Source organism: Papio anubis, chromosome 11 (assembly GCF_008728515.1).
Source record: "Papio anubis isolate 15944 chromosome 11, Panubis1.0, whole genome shotgun sequence".
In the NCBI taxonomy this organism is placed as follows: Eukaryota; Metazoa; Chordata; class Mammalia; order Primates; family Cercopithecidae; genus Papio; species Papio anubis.
The window spans coordinates 73,846,308-73,867,199 of NC_044986.1; the positions used below are offsets into that span (position 1 = coordinate 73,846,308).

General features: G+C 41.2%; 1 protein-coding gene and 1 long non-coding RNA gene across 49 annotated transcripts in view; one reads left to right on the top strand and one right to left on the bottom strand.

Annotated features, from left to right (window-relative positions):
* The window catches only part of KCNMA1 (potassium calcium-activated channel subfamily M alpha 1), a 766,524-nt gene that overhangs the window by 328,971 nt on the left and 416,661 nt on the right, over positions 1–20,892 (bottom strand). The window contains exon 1 of one of the 48 annotated variants that reach the window (XM_031652668.1): positions 19,009–19,894. The exons of the other annotated variants lie outside the window; for them this stretch is intronic. Within the exon in view, the coding sequence (XP_031508528.1) occupies positions 19,009–19,070 (62 nt within the window). The 5' untranslated portion in view covers positions 19,071–19,894. Of the gene's footprint in view, positions 1–19,008; positions 19,895–20,892 lie in introns of those variants that run through there. 48 annotated transcript variants of the gene reach the window in all.
* Positions 6,723–8,974, top strand: LOC103887526. Its single transcript, XR_002524549.2, has 3 exons — positions 6,723–6,807; positions 8,154–8,253; positions 8,844–8,974. It is a non-coding gene; the product is annotated as an uncharacterized LOC103887526 (long non-coding RNA).

Here is a 20,892-nt window from a genome sequence, read left to right on the forward strand (position 1 = left end):
CTCCTGGGGTTGTTGAGAGAAATAAATGAGTTAGCAAACGTGAACTGCTTTGTTAGTGGCCAGCACATGGTGGATACTATGTCAGTGGTAGCTATGATCAGTAGTACTCAGATACAAGTAAGAAGCAAGGGACTCTGGAAGCAGAAGATCGCCTCTGTCTAACTTTTGCAGTAGGCCTTGAGTGAGGATTAGAAACTCATCAGGGTAAGAAGGTAGGGGAAGGGATGGAAGCAGAGGGCTAAGCTTGGGCAGAGAGATGAAAGCACAGAGAACACAGTGCATTCTGGGAGTAGAAGGACACCTCATATAGAGCCTAAGTAGATTGTAAGGTTGGCAAGAAACAAGGCCAGACAGGAGACCGTGAAGCATCTGTGTGCCCTGGAAGCATGTCTGCTCTTTATCCTATAGGAAATAGGGAGTTGATAGAAGTTTATTTATTTTTTATTTTTATTTATTTAGTTTTTGAGACAGAATCTCGCTCTGTCACCCAGGCTGGAGTGTGGTGGTGCAATCTTGGCTCTCTGCAACCTCTGCCTCCCAGGTTAAAGCGATTCTCCTGCCTCAGCCTCCCGAGTAGCTGGGACTACAGGCGTCTGCCACCATGCCTGGCTAATTTTCATATTTTTGGTAGGAATGGGGTTTCACCATATTGACCAGGCTGGTCTCGAACTCCTGACCTCAGGTGATCCGCCTGTCTTGGCCTCCCAAAGTGCTGGGATTACAAGCATGAGCCACCGCACCTGACCTGATAGAAATTTAAATGCTGGAGAGTGGTACGATTATCCTGTCTTGTAGCAAGTTAATTCTGGGGACAATATAGAGAAGGAATTCGAAGCAGAAGGTTGTGAAGATAGAGGTCAATTAGTCAAATTAAATCCCCAAGGAAAAAAGTAACCTATCCACATACTAAGATGAGCATCATTGTTGCCATATAATTACAGTATCTTAATATCCTGGGAAATACTCCTTCTTTAGCCTGCTGCTGTCAGGGTTCTTTAGGCAGAGGAGATTAAGCTCACAGTATCACTGAAGCAATTTCCTAAACCACATGGTTCTCTGTCCTACCACGGCCCCCATGTCTATTGCAGGAATCTGTGTCACGGAGAAATGATAGCACATGTCTCTTAATCTTCTGGAAAAAAAAAAAAAACCCACGCTAGTAAGAAGCTGTTCTTTCTGCTATTTGGAGAGCAGTCTCTAAATTATAGTCAGAATTGACATAAAATGAACATATTTCAGTACCTCAAATAGTGATACCTGGACATAGTAGACACATGCCAACAATTATAGACAACAGATTATAGACAAATTGTATCATATGATCACACCTAGGCACATAGAAAAATTACAGTGAACAGTTCTGCTGCATCCACTATTAATTACCTAAAGAACTTGGTTAGTCATACCATCAAGCCATCATACTTAGCTGCCTTTTAAGTGTCCATCCAACCCTGTGCACAGTTAGGATTTCATGAGCATGTTGGAATGGTGTTCTCTCCCAGAATCCTGACCTTTAGATTTAGATGTCCTTAGTTTCCAGAGGGCTGCCTGAAAGTATGAATCCTGGGGTGTGCAGGGGATGGGGGGGTGCGGCTTTCTTTTGGCAGGAGTTGACAAGAGGAAAGATGCCATTTTCAGGTAATGTGCTTTCTCTTTAAAAAGTGACCAAGTATGTTTGATGCTCACTTAGCTCAATTTTAACCATGGTGGGAGCTCTGTACCCTACGCTGATAAATCAGAAACAGGAAAGTTCTGCCTGTGTGCTGCTGTGACCATGTGGTCATACTTGTTTGGTGGATTTCCATTTGTTTCAAGTCCATTCTAGTTTGGAGTTTCCATGAAGCCAGGCCAAGTGTACAAATGCTAACACGGGGAAAACGAACGCTCTACACATGGACTTACGGAGAAGACAATACACTGAACTCAGAAAAGGATACACAGGCAGAGATTCCCTAAAGTGGCAGCCACCTTGCTGCTCAGCAGACACTCAGGGAGATGCTCCAGGCAGCGATCACTCAGCAGGAAGGCATGCTGGGGAAGGACCTCATTTCAAAGGAGAGTAGAACAGGCCTAAGTGCTGGGATTACAGGCGTGATGCACCGTGCCCAGCCTGAAATTAGTATTATTTTAAAGTTCACACGTGTGACCTTATAAAAATGTTGGTGCTTATTTTTAAGTTATTTCTTTTTCTTTTTAAAATTCAGTTTCTCACCAGAGAGTTTCATTGTGCTGATGGAAGAGTTCTGTATATAGACTGGGGAGGTAATAAAACAAATCTACATGGGATAAAATGTCTTGGATCTATACATTAAAAAAAAAAAGTGCTTGTAAAAACTGGCAAAACATCTGTACTTGAGTTTACAGCAATGCGCCAACGTCAATTTCCTGGTTTTGACAACATACCATGCATGCCTATGTAGTGTCAGGCCTCTGAGCCCAAGCCAAGCCATTGCATCCCCTGTGACTCGCACGTATATGCCCAGATGGCCTGAAGTACCTGAAGAATCACAAAAGAAGTGCAAATGCCCTGCCTGGCCTTAACTGATGACATTCCACCACAAAAGAAGTGAAAATGGCCGGTCCTTGCCTTAAGCGATGATATTATCTTGTGAAATTCCTTTTCTTGGCTCATCCTGGCTCAAAAAGCCCACCACTGAGCACCTTGCGACCCCTACTCCTGCCCACCAGAGAACAACTCCCTTTGACTGTAATTTTCCTTTACCTACCCAAATCCTATAAAATGGCCCCACCCTTATCTCCCTTCGCTGACTCCTTTTTCGGACTCAGCCCGCCTCCACCCAGGTGAAATAAACAGCCATGTTGCTCACACAAAGCCTGTTTGCTGGTCTCTTCACACGGACGCGCATGACATGTAGCATAGAGCACTATCATGGGGAAAGCTTGGAAAGGACACAGAAACTCTGTCCTGTTTTTGCAACTTCTTGTGAATCTTAAACTATTTCATAATGAAGTTCGAATTTTTAAAAAAACAGTTATTCTCCTGTTTGGTTTTACTGTAGCCAGATGTCAGGCTAGTGGTCTATTTCTGGTGATATGAGCCTCTGAATGTCTACAGACTGATTTCTTTAACAAACATTTACTCAGCACCTATTATAGGTATAATACTGTGTTCAATTCCAAAAGATATAAAAGAGAGATAAGAAACCACAGTGATACAAATCAATATTAACTATCTTAATTCCTTTCTCAAAGGAGTGCTAATTGAGGCAAACACATCATTTACCTACTGCACAAATTCTCAGAGACAATCCCCCAAGATAATCAGCTATCAATAAATGTAGGTCGTTAATGTAATAAGCAAGCTTCTAGAATTAACCCACAGTAATCTCTTCAGGTAAGCAGATGTCAGGTAACAAGCTGTGCTGAATAATGCAACTGATATGATGATGACTGTCTTCCTTCAGATACAGTTGGTGCAGGCTAAGCCATCCTTTTCCTTAGTTTTTCAGTCCCTGTGTTGTCCTTCCCAGAACTCAGTGCCCACCGCACCGAGAGGCCGATAACTGATACCTGCTTAATGAAGGTGCAGGGTGACACTAAGAACTACTTCGATTTTAAGAAACAACTGAAAAGGCTTCAAGAATGAATGTCTAACTGGTGGAATTTCAGGTACATTGCAAGTTAGAAGAGGAGATGTTTTGGAGTATAGGTGTATTTACAGCCCTCTCAAACTTACCCAAGGATGGCCATCTACCACTCTCTCTACTAAAATAAGTTGTCATGAGCAATTATATTGGAAGTAAAGTCAAGGCCAAATGAGGCAGTAAGGATGGATCCTTAGAATGCCAAAGACTTTGCAGGGAACATGTCAACAGTTTTTATCATTCTGAGAAGCTGCCTCTAACAGTAACAAAAGGAAAACGGAGAAATGTGCAAAGAATAAAATCTCCTGGAATTCAAGCCTCAGCAAATGAATACCCAGGAAGAGCCAATTCAATCCTTCCTGAAATAGAAGATGTGTCACTGCTGTTAACCTGACACCGTTATTACCCGCAAGTGGCTCGGGTTAAGAAGTCTGGAAGTCCCACCTTTTTCTTGCTGTTTAAAGGATAAACAACTAGAACAGCTCAATCTGGGAATGAATGAATTTTTCAAAGCATTCCCCAAAGAGCTGGGAAACTCCTGCTATGAAGAAGGGTCCTATCCAAATTACAATAATTTTTAAAGAAGTTTTGTAACAGTGGAAAACGGAAGACTCCCAGAAATATTTGACATCTGTAAGAATGAACAGCAGCTAAGAATGGATGGGCTGCTGAATTCACTCCTCTATTTCACACCCATGCTATTCCCTTGCAAGTTCTTCCTCATCCACCTTTGAACACTCAACTCAGTGGCTGCCTCCTCCAGAAAGCCTGCCCTGATCCTCCTCCTGCCCAGAGGTAACTGAGCCTTTTTCTAGGCTTTTCTTCCTGGGTGCTTTTGTTGTGGCACTCATCACTCATGAAGTGGTAACTTATTTGTTTGCGTTATCTGTCTTCCTTCCCTGCTAGACTGTGAGCTCCTGAGGGGAGAGCCTTGGTGTTTTGTGTCTGGGTTCCCATCATCATAGTACCTGCAAAATAGGCCCTCAATACATGTTTAAGGAAGAGGAGAAAAATAAATGAATTGAGGGAGAAAACAGAAAAACCTGGAGGAAACTAATCATAATTCAACAGTACCAAGATATTAGTGAAGTCCCATCTCCCAGCATGGTTTCAAATGGCCAATTCAGAACTTAAATTAGGCTGGGCATGATGGTTCACACCTGTAATCCCAGCACTTTGGGAGGCTGAGGCGGGTGAATCACTTGAGGTCAGGAATCCAAGCCCAGCCTGGCCAACACAGTGAAACCTGATCTCTACTAAAATACAAAAATTAGCTGGACATAGTGGCGGGTGCCTATAATCCCAGCTACTTGGGAGGCTGGGGCAGAAGAATCAGGCTGAGGCTGAGGCTGAGGCGGAGGTTGCAGCAAGCCAAGATCGTGTCACTGCACTCCAGCCTGGGGGACACAGCAAGACTCCCTCTCAGGAAGGAAGGAAGGAAGGAAGGAAGGAAGGAAGGAAGGAAGGAAGGAAGAACGGACTTAAATTATATGACAATTACGTAAGTTACAATATTCCTACAATCCCTAGAGGATGAGGTGTATTCAAAGGACTGATTTGTGGACTCCTCCCATGTTCCAGGAGAGTTTCAGGTTATCTCACCTCATGTGCGCAAGAAGAAGAATGGGAATGACCTTGGAGGTAGCAAGATTCACCACTCAGCAAAGCCATTTGACCTTACTAGCCATGAGAGGTCCAAGCCCTGGGAAGGCTATGGGAGAGTTAAAATGTCATAGGAGAGTCTCCCTGAGGGCATTCGATTTCTCGGTCATTAGGCATCACAAAATCTAAATGCTTAAAACTAAATCTGGGCCGGGCGCGGTGGCTCAAGCCTGTAATCCCAGCACTTTGGGAGGCCGAGACGGGCGGATCATGAGGTCAGGAGATCGAGACCATCCTGGCTAACACAATGAAACCCCGTCTCTACTAAAAAATACAAAAAAACTAGCCGGGCGAGGTGGCGGGCGCCTGTAGTCCCAGCTACTCGGGAGGCTGAGGCAGGAGAATGGCGGGAACCCGGGAGGTGGAGCTTGCAGTGAGCTGAGATCCGGCCACTGCACTCCAGCCTGGGTGACAGAGCGAGACTCGGCCTCAAAAAAAAAAAAAAAACAAAAACAAAAACTAAATCAAAAGTTATTCCTCTAAAACTAATGAGTATGCACTTTTCTCCTTCTATGAGGGTTATCTTCTATAACTGGGAAGCCAAGATCGAAACGGAGTTGCCCCCATAAACATCATAAAATTAATCAGGGAAGAAGAAAGGAGAAAAAACAAAACAAAAATAAACCAAGCTTGTAGCACATTCAGCATTAAGCATGAGGTCAGCTTACTCTCTGACCTGCTTCCTCAACATGGTTTGGTGCCTATTGTCCTAGACCCTGTCATAAGATGACAGCTCCCCTTAAGCACTCTATAGATAACAATTTGAAATTATGAAATGTTGTGTTTTCCCTGTGAGATAGTCTTTCAGGTCCTGCATACCAGTGAAACTATTACATCGGCTGATTTGAATGAAGGACCCCACTGGTGACCCTAGGAAGGTCTGAGGAACACCACAAGAAGCTGACTCACCAAAGAACACAATTTCCACATCTTGATTATTTAATACCCCTTCCCCTGATCAGTCAACAACCCCAATTTTCCAGCCCATCACCCTCCATGATCTTAAAAACCACAGCCCAGAACTCCTCAGAAAGATGAATTTGAGGCTCTCCTCCCTTCTCCTCACTTGGTGCCCTGAGATAGTTAAACTCCTTCTCTGCTGCAATCCTGCCGTCTCAGGGTAATGGATCTGTTACTATGCAGGGGGCACACAAACTTATTGGTTCTATATCAGAAATAATACACAGAGCCCCAATTTGTTCTTCTCCCTTTGCTTCAAATGATATATTTTTTTGTGCTCTAGCTCAGGAAGCTGGACCCAAACTTGACACGAAGCATACTAGGAACAAAGCTAAAAATCTAGAGATGTGTGCATATCAGATGGGAGGAAGTCAGCTCAGGTTTCTCTTGCTGATCCATTTCTCCAGGAAGCCAACCCAAGGAATCAAGTCTTCAAGCAACAATGGGAAAAGATGAATTAAAATGTCCACATAATAATACACGGATGAAGAGGAGTGTGGGTGAGGATTTTAACCCAGAGGGTCTCCCTGGAGAGTAATTCATCTTACTGGATATAAACCAACATGCTCTAATTTTTCAAGTAAGTCTGAATATATTTAAACCTTCAAAAAACATAGTAATTTTTAATGCAGTCTTAGATTGATGAAGGTGGTTCTTACAGTTTTTACTCCATGCTGCACATATGATGAAGATTCCATTAGGGAGTCCATCTGAATCAAGCATTTAAATCACTTAACATTAACTTTCCTTTGAATTTGTCCTTTCAAATCAGCATAGATTTTGATAACCTGCTCCTTCTAGTCATCACTCTCCCTAAATATAAAATCAATTTTTAAAAAATCAGGATGATTTTTTAAAAGTCTATGAAATTGTAAAAATTTGTAGAGTTATCACTAGCTTCTGAAGTGACATGCTCTGTGTAGGCAATTCTAAAAAGACTATTTGTAACTATGTGAGCTAATAGTATAGAAGCAATGATGTAAAACTGTAATATTTGTTTTTTATGAGCAACAGAAAAATGGAATGAATCAAGGCACCACTCTTGCTCAAATGAATCTATGGACAACATGACAGTATGGTGTGAACAGAACAAAATAAAACCATTGAGTGGGTCCATTTGCAAATAAGCCCATTTCCTCATAAGGCGGGAGAACATTCATTTAATTTAAAGCTCAAAAACAATCTCTTTGCATAGAAAATACTTTTTCTCATTAAAAAACTATAAGTGCTAAGACAATTAAATTAATACAGCATCACCATTGTTTGAAACCGAAAAAAAGAGGTTTAATTAATCTCATTGTGTTCTAATTCACTGTTAAATCAATAAAAGAGTTTGAAAATTTGTCAAACTGACATTGTATTCATTGTTTTTCTATTTAGTAGAGATGTTTAAGGCGGATCACGAGGTCAAGAGATCGAGACCATCCTGGCTAACACGGTGAAACCCCGTCTCTACTAAAAAATACAAAAAACTAGCCGGGCGAGGTGGCAGGCGCCTGTAGTCCCAGCTACTCGGGAGGCTGAGGCAGGAGAATGGCGTGAACCCGGGAGGCGGAGCTTGCAGTGAGCCGAGATCCGGCCATTGCACTCCAGCCTGGGCGGCAGAGCGAGACTCCGTCTCAAAAAAAAAAAAAAAAAAAAAAAAAAAAAGAATTCACTGAGTAGTGTTGTAGAGTTTAAATGAGTTAAAACAGGACAAGGACTTAGACAGTCACTGGCCCCAATTAAGGGCCCATTAACTGTTACCTGTTGTTGTTGTTAAATGTAAAGCCATGAGCCAAGCTTCCATCTGCTCTTGGTTTTTCGTCTAACTGCAAACTGGACCTCTTTTGCCTCTACGTAAGTTTCTTACCACCCGTATCTCTCTCCCTTTGCCTCTGAGCTCTAACCATACTCATCTTCTTCCTGTTTCTTCAACTCTCCAAGTTTTTGGCCATCTCCACTGGAATGCAAGGCCCATAAAAGCAGAAAACACATGTGTTTTGTTCATTGTTTCACCAAAACCTACACTAGTGCCTAACACAGAGTAAGTATTCAATAAACTTTGCTAAACAAGTAAATAAAAAAATGGAGAGCCAAAGGAAGGAATAAAGGGAGGGAGGGAGGGAGGGAGAGAGGGAGGTCTTAGTTCAATCTCACTAAGATTAAGTCTATGGTCAATATTAGTTTGCTAGTGTTTCCTTTATCAAACCATTCTTATTACTAGCACCAGGCTGCTCCCACCTCACTTCCTATGTCTATATGATTTTTTTGTACTCACAAAAAGGATTTTCCTCTCTTGCATTCTAACACAAGGAGTCCCTTGACAATTTAATATTATATAATATATGCACCTGGAAAGATATTTGACTAATTTTTGACTTACACTTAACCACATATGACCGCTTTCACTTGAAGGCAAAATGGAACATTTCCTTGTCAATTTTCTTTCCAGATTATATGAAGAAGAAATTGATAGTCTTGTTCCATGTTAATCCAAAGCTCTTCTGATTACATAAATTTAAGAGAGGACTGTCCCTAAACAAACTTTAATTCCACACTTAAAGTATGCTTACAATGACAAAATTGTTCTGCATTCTATACATATTGTAATATAACACATTGCATAATTTACAGGTTAAGAAAATGGACTCCGGATTCAGACGAGGGGTTCAAACTCTAGTTCCTATTACTAACCACGTGGACATTGAAACCTTCTGAGGTGCTCTTTTTTCATCAAGCAAATAAAGAAAATCATAGTAGTGCTACTAAGTAGAATAGTAAGTTTGTAAAAGGCTTATCATGGCACTTTGCACATAGTGAGTACTCAATAAATACAGAAGCTGCTTGTAGACTGAGAGAGAGCAAACTAGAACTGAGGTCAGAATCCCCTAATGATAGGCAGGCAAGCCAGTACCTGACCTAATGAACATCTGGTAGAGATTCGCTGAATGAATGGCTGCTAGTGGTGACTGACTGTGTGACAGCCTTTCCCTTTCTTCCTCGCTAATTACTAGCACCTCTTATTACTAGCACCTCTGTTCAGGTTTTGTGGCCCTTCCTACACTGATGTGATGTACTTTGTAGAATCCCTTTCCTTGAGCCTGTGATAGCCAAAATTGCATGCCTACCATAAATGCTGAATTACGTAAAATGCCTTTGTAAGACTCTGATGTTAGTTCCTGCTCACACTTTTCTAACTCACTACAATCCACTTTAATCTTTGCATTGGCATTTCTGTTTAGAAGAGCAAACCAGGAATGATGGCTCTGGGCTGAGAATTTGGAATGCAGATTATAACTGCTCGGCAAGTTCGCTTGCTTTGTGTAAACTGGCTGCACTTCTTTTGTCCTCATTTGGAAAATAGCTTTGGCTGCTTGATATCGCCACATCTTCCATTTTACACATTCTCAGTTTCTGACAAGAAAAGTAGAGAGGAATGCCACACTGTTGCAAATCTGCAGATACGCATCAGTTTAACCTTATTTGTTCTGGTGGATTTTTGTAGATGAGAATGAATATTTAGGCTGCAAAATTCCAGCTTCATTCCCTTCTCTTGGTTCCAATTTCCCAGGGTTTGTTTGCTCAAATGCCCAATGTAACAGCACTACTCTATTCTAGGGGCCACCTTCCACTGCTATGGATTGACCTCAACAGGCATTAAACTTGCATGCAGAGCCAGGTATGGTGGCACATGCTTATAATCCTGGCTCGAGACTGCAGTAAGTTATGATCACAGAACTCCGGCCTGGGCAACATAGCAAGACCTTGTCTGTAAAAATAAATGATAAGTAAATAAAACATTTTAAAAACCTGCATATAGAAATGAAAGTCCATGATAGAAGAGCAAAAAAATCAAATGCAATCCTGGAGCTATGCGGAAACCAAAGGACAGATGAATATGTCTAGATTAAAGCTCTTTAGCATCTACTGTCCATCTTATGGGATTCCATAGACAAACATACAGTAGAAAAGCCCAAAATAAAATGGCTTAATTCTATATTTAAAACTATATTTTTTCCTTATTTGTGTTATTGCAGTTACGTAGACTATTAGTTTTTCATGCACAGGCAAGAGCTAACCAAATACACTGATTCCCCAATGTGACCCTCTATAGCATCAAGACCTATTTTTATAGTAGTGTAAGTACACGCACCAACTATTATGTGTTCTTATGAAGTAATCGTCATCCTGTCAACTGCTGTAAGATCCTGGGGAAGTTGCTGAGCAATGCTGGTGTTCTATGGTTATGCAGTACTTGGCCAATCTCAGTGGGTAATTTCTCCTAAGTATATATATGCTTAAATGGCACCTAACAATTCTCTCTCTTTGGAAGAGTGCAAGTGTAGCATGCCCACTCTCCCAGATGTGTGCACACTACCGCCTCCACAGAACTGTCCCGTTGCCTCTTCTCTCTAGAAGCTCTGGGTTAGTCCTTTCTCTAGGCACAGAAGCAGCTGAGTGAACTCTGTGCCTAGGGCAGCTGTCACTGTTCTTTTCTCACCTCTGGGAGTTACAACAGAGAAAACCTATTCTCCAGAAAAAGACCACCCTCTACAATGTCTTCATAGGAAAAAAAAAAAAAAAATGGTCACACCTGTGACACAGCCCCAAGTTTTTGAATTCTTATAGGCACCTCGGATCAAAACTACTCAGTAACCTGAGGTAATGGAAAAGAAAAACAACAGAGTATGACATTTATTCATGTACCAAATTCTTGGTTTCTCACCTATTAATTTTTGATCTCGCAAATTTTGCTGGAACAGAACATGATAGAGTACTGGCTCTAAAGTTCTAGGTTCAGATAACAAACTCAAAAGGGGTTTAGGAAACTAATCCAAGGGAGAATCATAAATTTGAACCTTAACATGGACTCTTGTTCTCCACATTAAAATATACTGTACTACCATTTTTCATACAATGATCAAAGAAACCAAGAGTTGGCTCTTCGAAAGAATATACAAGAATGCTAGACAGCTGGCCAGATTAACAAAAAAAGAGAGAAGATTCAAATAAGTGCAATCAGAAATGACACAGATGACATCACAACTGATACCGCAGAATTACAAAAGATTCTCAAAGACTATTATGAATACCTCTATGCACACAAATTAGAAAATCTAGAGGAAATGGATAAATTCCTGGAAACATACAACCTCTCAAGATTGAACTAGGAAGAAAGTGAAAACCTGAACAGACCAATAACAAGCTCTGAAATGGAATCAGTAATTTAAAAAAACCTACCACCCAAAAAAGAAAAAGTCCCGGATCAGATGGGTTCACAGCCAGATTCTACCAGATGTGCAAGGAACTGGTACCAATCCTACTGCAACTATGCCAAAACATTGAGGAGGAAGGGCTCTTCCCTGATGCATTATATGAAGCCAGCATCATCTTTATACCAAAAGATGGCAGAGACACAACAAAAAAAGAAAATTATTAGGCCAATATCCCTGATGAACATAGATGCAAAAATCCTCAACAAAATACTGGCAAATCAAATCCAGCGACACATCAAAAAGTTAATTAACCACAACCAAGTATGTTTTATCCCTGGGATGCAAGGTTGGTTCAGTATGTGCAAATCAATAAATGTGATTTATATTATAAACAGAATTTAAAGCAAAACACATGATGATCTCAATAGCCTCAGAAAAAGATTTTGATTAAATCTAACATCCCTTCATTATAGAAACTTTGAAAAGAGTAAGCATCAAAGGAACATACCTCAAAATAATAAAAACCATCTATGACAAACCCACAACCAACATTATACTGAATGGGCAAAGCTACAAGCATATCCCCTGAGAACAGAAACAAAACGAAGACGCTCGCTCTCATTACTCCTATTCAATATGGCATTGCAAGCCCTAGCCAGAGCAATCAGGCAAGAGAAAGAAATAAAACGCAACCCAATAGGAAAAGAAGAAGTCAAACTATCTCTCTTGACTGATAATATTATTCTTTACTTAGAAAACCCCAAAGACTCTTACAAAAGACTACTATAACTCATCAATGATTTTAGCAAGGTTTCAGGATACAAAATCAATGTACAAAAATCGGTATCATTTCTACACACCAACAACATCCATGCTGAGAGTCAAATCAAGAACACAGTACCATTGACAATAGCCACAAAGAAAATAAAATACCTAGGAACACAGCTAAAAAAGGAAGCGAAAGATCTCTATGTGGAGAACTACGAAACACTGCTGAAAGAAGTCAGAGACAACACAAATAAATGGAAAAACATTTCATGCTCATGGATAGGAAGACTGAGTATTGTTAAAATGGCCATACTACCTAAAGCAATTTACAGATTCAACACTGTTCCTATCAAACTACCAATGTCATTCTTCACAGAATTAGAAAACACTATTCTAAAGTTCGTATGACTCCATAAAAGAGCCTGAGTAGCCAAAGCAATTATAAACAATGACAACAACAAAACAAACAAACAAACAAAGCTGGAGGCATCAAACTACCTGACTTCAAATATACTATAAGGCTACAGTAACCAAAACAGCATGGTACTGGTAAAAAAACAGACCTATAGATCAGTGTAACAGAACAGAGAACACAGAAATAAAGGCACACATCTAGAGCCATCTGATTTTCAACAAGGCTGACAAAAACAAGCAGTGGGGAAGGGACTCTCTATTAAATAAATAGTGTAGGTATAACTGCTAACCATATGTAGAAGAATGAAACTGGACTCTTACATTTCACCACATACAAAAATTAACTCAAAATGGATTAAAGATTGAAATATAAGACCTCAAACTATAAAATCCTTGAAGAAAGCCTGGGAAATACCCATTGCAACATCACCCTTGGCAAAAAATTTTTTACTAAGTCCCTAAAAGCAACTGTAACAAAAACGAAAATTGACAAGTGGGACCTAATTAAAGAGCTTCTGCACAGCAAAAGAAACTACCAACAAAGTAAAAAGACAACTGATAGAATGAGAGAAAATATGCACAAACTATGCATCTGAAAAAGGTCTAATAACCAGGATCTATAAGGAACTTAAAAAAATTGACAAGCAAATAATCCCACTAAAAAAATGGACAAAGACATGAACTGACACTTCTCAAAAGAAGACATACAAGTGGCTAACAAACATGAAAAATTGCCTATCATCACTAATCATCAGAGAAATACAAATTTAAACCACAACGAGATACCATCTCCCACCAGTTAGAATGGCTATTACTAAAAAGTCAAAAAACAACAGATGCTGGCAAGGCTGCGGAGAAAAGGGAATGCTTACACACTGTTGGTAGGAACGTGAATTTGTTCAGCCAACGTGGAAAGCAGTTTGGAAATTTCTCAAAACATTTAAATCAGAGCTACCATTCAGCCCAACAATCCCACTACTGAGTATATACCTGAAGGAAACTAGATCATTATACCAAAAAGACACATGCACCTACATGCTCATTGCCATGCAATTTCACAGTAGCAAATACATTGAATCAACCTAGGTGCCCATCAGTGGTAGACTAAATAAAGAAAATGTGGTGCATACACATCACGGAATACTACACAGCCATAAAAAAGACTGAAATCATGTCTTTTGTGGTAACATGAATGGATTTGGAGGCCATAATCCTAAGCAAATTAACACAGAAACAGAAAACCAAATACTGCATGTTCTCACTTATAAGTGGGAGCTGAGCACTGAGCACACATGGACATAAACATGGGAATACTATATACTATGGACTACTAGAGAGGGGAGGGAGGGGACTGTGGGTTGAAAAACTACCTATTGGGTACTATGCTCACTACCTGGGTGCAATATACTCACATAACAAACCTGCATATGTACCCCCTGTATCTAAAATAAAAGCTGAAAGTAAAAACATATATTTTTAAAAGTACTATATGTGTACTACTTTTAATTATGAAATGCCAACTTGTTAATATCCTCTCTCTCTCCTCCTCTCCCTCCCCTGCTCAGTGTCTCTTGCTCTTTTCTCTCTCTTGCTGTCTTCTCTTCCCCCTTCCTCATTAAGCTGTATGGTTAAGGAAATGAAAGCAATCTCTGCTTCAAGGCACAGCCAAAAGGAATCAGCACTCTTGACTTTGACATCTCCAATTCCTTCTACCACACTTCGTCAGAGGAAAAAAAAACAAAAAATGACAGGAAACTTCTAGATGAGATGATTCCCTGCCATTATCCTTAAAGATCTATCCAAATCACGTCATTCCTTTCACTTGCTAATTGGTTTCATAAGTCTTCTTCCTTTCCTTGTATTTTCTATTCTTGTTTTCGGGGCAATTGCCGACGTATGCATAGTTCTGGATTTTATTTTAAGTAATTTGTAGTTGACTATCGTTTATTTGTGCAATTGGTGTAATTAAACCTAATTACATAATTGGTGAAAGACTGAGTAATCACATAATTAGAATGTGCAATAATAACAGTTGAAATCCTATTGTTATGACGTGTAATGATACAATTATGATGTATAACATTCACAGGGTACTCTGCAAAGAGCAAACATGGCTCTAACCCTGCCTGAATGGAGCACAGCTAAAGTTGGAGACCTGGAAAGTAGCCTTTAGCACCTATACTTGGACTTGCTCATCATATTTATCCCCCTAATATAGCCTTCGACTTTCATACTCCACGGGAATCAAAGGCAGCAGGGGAGGCCTAAGGAAGGTCCTCATGAGGGCAGGAGCACCCACATCTTCAAGAACCAAATCACCAATACAACCAGCCCTTAGACAGAAAGGAGCAGCAAGAGATGGACTCACATATCTGAAACAGTCATTCCTGCATGTCAGTTTTAAATCTGAAATTGTAATCAGGACGCAAAAAGATAGGGTTGGAAAATGTCTGGTGATCACACACACAATTACAAGTGGGCCTAGTGATTATGGCCTGGGACATAACTCCCAGCTCTCAGTCTGCCCTCTCCACCCCAACTCCAGTCATCTTAATCACCGGGACATAGATCAACCACCAGATGTGCTGGCCTCCCAGGTCCTTGCTCTGCTGATTGTCTGTGACCCTTTCTTTTCCTCCACGCCACCCACCCACTTCCATGATCTTGCTCTGGACCACATTATTTCATCATGAAATGCGTATGTACCACATGATGAAAGCAGCAACTGTAGTGTTTCTGATATCTCGGCCTCAAACACCCCATTCATCAACAGCAACCTCTCATTCTTGTGCTCGCCTGTTCACGTGCTCCCCACTGGGACCCTTCCCCAACCTCAGAGAAATCTCCAAATTCTGGACACCTCCCCCAACATCGCTCCCCTGGCCAGCCATCTGCTCCCTGCCTTACCTCGCAACCCTCCTTGTCCAGCCTAATTCCCATAGTCCACCATTGTCATCATCCCTGGGCAGCACCCTCCTTCCATAACAGAAGCTCTCAGCCCTGCTTCACACCAGCCCTGGAAAGCTGAAAGTTCCTGAATAAAACCACACAAGGGAAATGACTGGTTTCACTTTAAATTCATGATCTCAAACTGCAAATTGACACTCCATACTGACTGGCAAACTGCTATTTTTCTTGAATTGGTTTGCTTTCCAATTTTCCAATGCCACTATTTCACTGTTTTTCTTCTCTCCTCCAACCTCCCATGTTCTTTTCTGCACCATCACGCTCAGTGGATGGCCTCACCTCATCATGTCATTAAAAGTCACATAAAAGAATCAGGCTGGTTACACTTTTTTTCCTACCAGCAGCTCTCCAACACTGCACTCACAGGCGCCCAGCACATCCTCTGCTTCTTCATTCATAACACACCATGCCCTCCACAGACACTCTTTCGGCCCTATACTGTCTAACTGTACTGTGTTGCTATAGCAAGCTCTCCCTTGCTGCTGGAGCTCTGCTGCCAAAATATAAGCTTGCTCAACTGTCCTCCATAGCCAACCACATTTCCAGAGACTGTTGCAGGCTCCAACCTTTAGCCTCTTTCGATCAGGCCCTCCCTCTACTCACTAGATCTTCAATATCAAAGAAACCAGCAACATCCCTGTCACAAACTCCACAGATGACCCTGGACCCTTACCTTCCCTCTGCCTCAACAGTTAAGCAATTGGCTACTCCCTCTGCTCGAAACCCTCTCCTCCTCAGGCTTCTGACATCTCCTCGCCCTGCATGTGACCTTCCTCAGTTTCCCATCCAGCCTCCTCCTGCTTTACTCACCCTCTAAATGTTGGGCATCCTCTTGCCTTCACCCTGGGTACCTTCTCTCCTCTCTCTACATTCTTTCCCAAGATGGCACCATCAACTCACAGGCATTCAAAGTCATCTTCGTAATTTCCAAATGTAATATGATTCCTCTCTTCTGAGTTTTGGACTCAATTATCCACCTTGCTGTTTGACATCTTCTCTTTTGGGTGTCACAAACTTCTTAAACTGAACGTATCCAAGATGGAAATCCTGATTTCTCCCCAGTGCAGCCCTTATCCCCCAGTGTAGCCCCTCCCTTCCCAGTAAATGCTACCACCAGCGACCTGTCATTGAAGCCAAACACTAGAAGGCTAGAAGGACCCTGATTCCTCCCTCCATTCGCTCCACATCCAATCCATCAGGAAGTCATGTCCAAAATGTCTTTCTCCTCTTTAATTTCCCTACTTCACCATCCCACTAGATCAAGCCAGTGTCCTCTTCTGTTGGGATGGTCTTCTCTTTTATCTTCTGAGCATGATTACAGATTGCACCTGTTTTGTTTTGTCTGTCTTTTACTTTTGCTTTTTTTTTTTTTTTTTTGGCCTGTCTCCTCTAGACTGTAAATGTTCCCTGATTACATTTACTGTTTTACTTATTTACAGTATCCAGTATAGATCAGGTAATTAACTTTCATCAGATAAATAAATAAATGACTATGGTGTTGGCATCTATAATATGCAGACTATGAGCCTCATGGTAAACTTATAAAGGCCATGATGAAAGCCTGGGCCAGAGCAGAGATAATAAAATTAGCTAAAAGCTACTCAAAAAGTTAAACATCGAGATACCATATCTTGATATGCTATGAACTGGATTGCATTCCCCCAAATTCATATGTTGAAGCCTCAATCCCCAGTGTTATGGTATTTGGAGCTGGGGCCTTTGGGAGATAATTAGGTCTAATCAGGTCATAAGAGTGGGGCCTTATGATGGGATTAATGTCCTTGTAAGAACAGAAACTAGTGAGCAGTGAGCTTGTCCCTCCCCCAAAACCTCTCCCTCTCCCTCTCTCTCTCTCTGCCATGTGAGGACACAGCAAGAAGTTGGCCATCTGCAAGCCTGAAGAGAGCCCTCACCAGAAATTGACCATGCTGTTGCCTTGATCTTAGACTTCTTAGCCTCCATTTCTATCTTGAAAACATCATGCTAATTGAAAGAAGGAAGTCACAAAAAGCCATGTATTACAAAATTCCATTTGTATGAAATGTCTAGAATAAGCAACTCTATAGAGACAGAAAGTAGATGAATAGTTGCCTAGGGCTGAGAAGATTGGGAGACTGGGAAATGTGGAATGATTACCAATTGATACAGGGTTTCTTTCTGGGGTGTTGAAAATGTTCCGGAATTAGATTGCGGTGATAGTTGCACAACTCTGTGACTATACTAGAAATCACTTTAAATGAGTGAATTATATAGTAGATGAAATGTATTTCAATACAACTATGAAGAAGAAGAGGGGAGGAGGAGAAGTGGGAAGGAAGGGTGAGAGAAGGGGGAGAAAGAGAAGGCGAACAGCAGCAGCTCAAGTTAGTTAACGTAGCTGAGTTAGTCTATGGAATCTAAGTTGCCACCAACAAAAAAGTAAGCCACTGTTTTATATGCTACCAAGAAAGAAAATGTTTACCAATTATAGCCATAAGAAGTCATGAATGATGAGGCACTTCCTGATTTTGGAGATTTTAAACTATGAAAAAATTGTATCTTAGAATTAGTAAAATATAGTACATGTAGCTGTTGTCAGATCTAGGTAGCAACTTCTGAAGCTTTCTAAATTAGAATTATTTCTTTAAAGAGAATGTACTAACCATGAACTTATTCATTCATAAGAAAAAAATTGTATCAAATGAGTATTATAAGCTGGATATTGGCTTTATATATGGTATTGACTCTGTGCACATCATCACATCATTCATTTAATCCTCAACAACTACCCTTCAAGATAAGCATTATATTCCTCATTTTATAGACAAGGGCATGGGCTACAGAAAGTTCCCACAGTTCTTAAGTGGCAGAGCCAGGATCCTAAGCCATGTCTCCAGGTCTCTGCTCTGTCCCTGTGTTATGAATGAACAGTTCAGATGCAGAAACCTTGTAAGGAAAAACTGAATTTTTGGCCAGGCATGGTGGCTCACGCCTGTAATTCCAGCACTTTGGGAGGCCAAGGTGGGCGGATCACTTGAGGTCAGGAGATTGAGACCAGCTTGGCCAACATGACAAAACCCTGTCTCTACTAAAAATACAAAAATTAGCCAGGTGTGGTGGTGTGTGCCTGTGGTCCCAGCTACTCGGGAGGCTGAGGCAGGAGAATCACTTGAACCAGGAAGGTGGAGACTGCAGTGAGCTGAGATCATGCCACTGCACTCCAAACTGGGCGACTCTGTCTCAAAAAAAAAAAAACAAAACAAAACAAAAAAAAACCAACTAACAAAAAAACTAAACAAAGAAGAAAACTAAATTTTTTTCTAAGCCCAATTTTTCCTCTGTCAGCTTTAGAGATGTAGATGCCCATCAGTGCCATCATCTCAGGCCTTACTTCTCACATGGCCACCTTCTCCCAACATCAACTGGTATGTATAAAGGGATATGAATTACAGTACATTTCTGGAGAATATTCTTGGCCACCCTTGAATTTCCTGAGTTCAATATGTTGGTTTGCCATGAAGTCTCCAGGAGCTGCCGAATGAAAACATAGAGATACTTACAGATGACACAGACAGAACAAAGTGGAAAATGAGAAACAAAAGAAGAAAAAAGTGGTATGAAGTGCAGGTGCACCTCAATTTATGCTGCAGATGCTTTCTTGAAAATTATGTGTAGATCAAATTGATTTACGAACTAAACCCTATTGTAAATTCAACAAGAACATTGTGATGGAAACTTTTGTAATGAGAAAAATTTATTTTTGTTGAGAATAGTTGATTCTCAGCCTCTCTTTTGAATTTACTTGTTATTCTTCTCAAGGGGAGCCTACTTGCACATAAAAGTTCAATAACCCCCTGGGATTCTTGATGTACAGGAATGTCATAAGACCAAAATGCTTTATAAAGGCTTAACAATATAAACTATCTATGCCACTTATAATAGCCATTTCCATAATACTTTAAATATATATCTCAACACAATGGGACAGTTGAGAGGATGCTTCTCAGGTATGGAATTCTAGGACCACTATTGAAGGAGATTATTTGAGTGGGTGGGGAAGTTCAGAGGAGAAAAGTATCTCCCTTGGATAACCAAAAGCCCTGAACCCTTCTCTCTTGACAGTTGAGAGGGAGGGAGAAGTTGAAGGAGTCCAGTACTCCATTCCCAAATGACACCCCATGGCCTCCTTGCAAATTACAATGTCACTAGTTCCCTGGTCTTCTACAGTCAAAGGTTACAAAATGGCCACCCATACAGGTTTCAAAAATCAAAAGTGTTATATTTCTTGGCCGGGCGCGGTGGCTCAAGCCTGTAATCCCAGCACTTTGGGAGGCCGAGACGGGCGGATCACGAGGTCAGGAGATCGAGACCATCCTGGCTAACAAGGTGAAACCCCGTCTCTACTAAAAAATACAAAAAACTAGCCGGGCGAAGTGGCGGGCGCCTGTGGTCCCAGCTACTCGGGAGGCTGAGGCAGGAGAATGGCGTGAACCCGGGAGGCGGAGCTTGCAGTGAGCTGAGATCCGGCCACCGCACTCCAGCCTGGGGGACAGAGCCAGACTCAGTCTCAAAAAAAAAAAAAAAAAAGTGTTATATTTCTTAAAATGGATTTGCAGAACTACTTGAATGAATAAAAGATCTGCAAGACATACTCCATGTTCCCACTGGGGAATAAGTCACTGGAGTTGAGTAGATGCTCCTGAAGACATGCCTCCTGGTCCCCACTACTTCTTAAGCCTTGCATCCAGCCTGGCTCCTGCAGGCATTTTCACTTGCACCCCAGTAAGAGTCTCATCTGACCTAAGCATCACCACCACTTGACTCAACCAATCCCATGTAGAGCCCGCAAATATCCATGATCCCAAAAACGTCCTTTCTTTAATGTGGTCTCATTTCAAAATATATGAGACTGTTGGATTTATTTATTTATTTATTGAGACAGAGTCTCACTCCATCGACCAGGCTGGAGTGCAGTGGTGCAATTTTGGCTCACTGCAACCTCTGCTTCCTGGGTTCAAGTGATTCTCATGCCTCAGCCTCACAAGTAGCTGGGATCACACGTGCACACCACTATATCCGGCTAATTTTTGTATTTCGGGTAGAGATGGGATTTCATCGTATTGGCCAGGCTGGTCTCAAACTCTTGGCCTCAAGTGATCTGCCCGCCTTGGCCTCCCAAAGTGCTGGGATTATAGGCATAAGCTACTGTGCCCGACCTTATTTTTTATTTAATTTAATAAATTTTTTAGAGCTAGCCCAAATTCTTTCAGATCCTCTGTTCTTGAAGTGCCCTCTTGGTTCATTTCGTCTAGTGACAAATATGACTCCATATCACCACT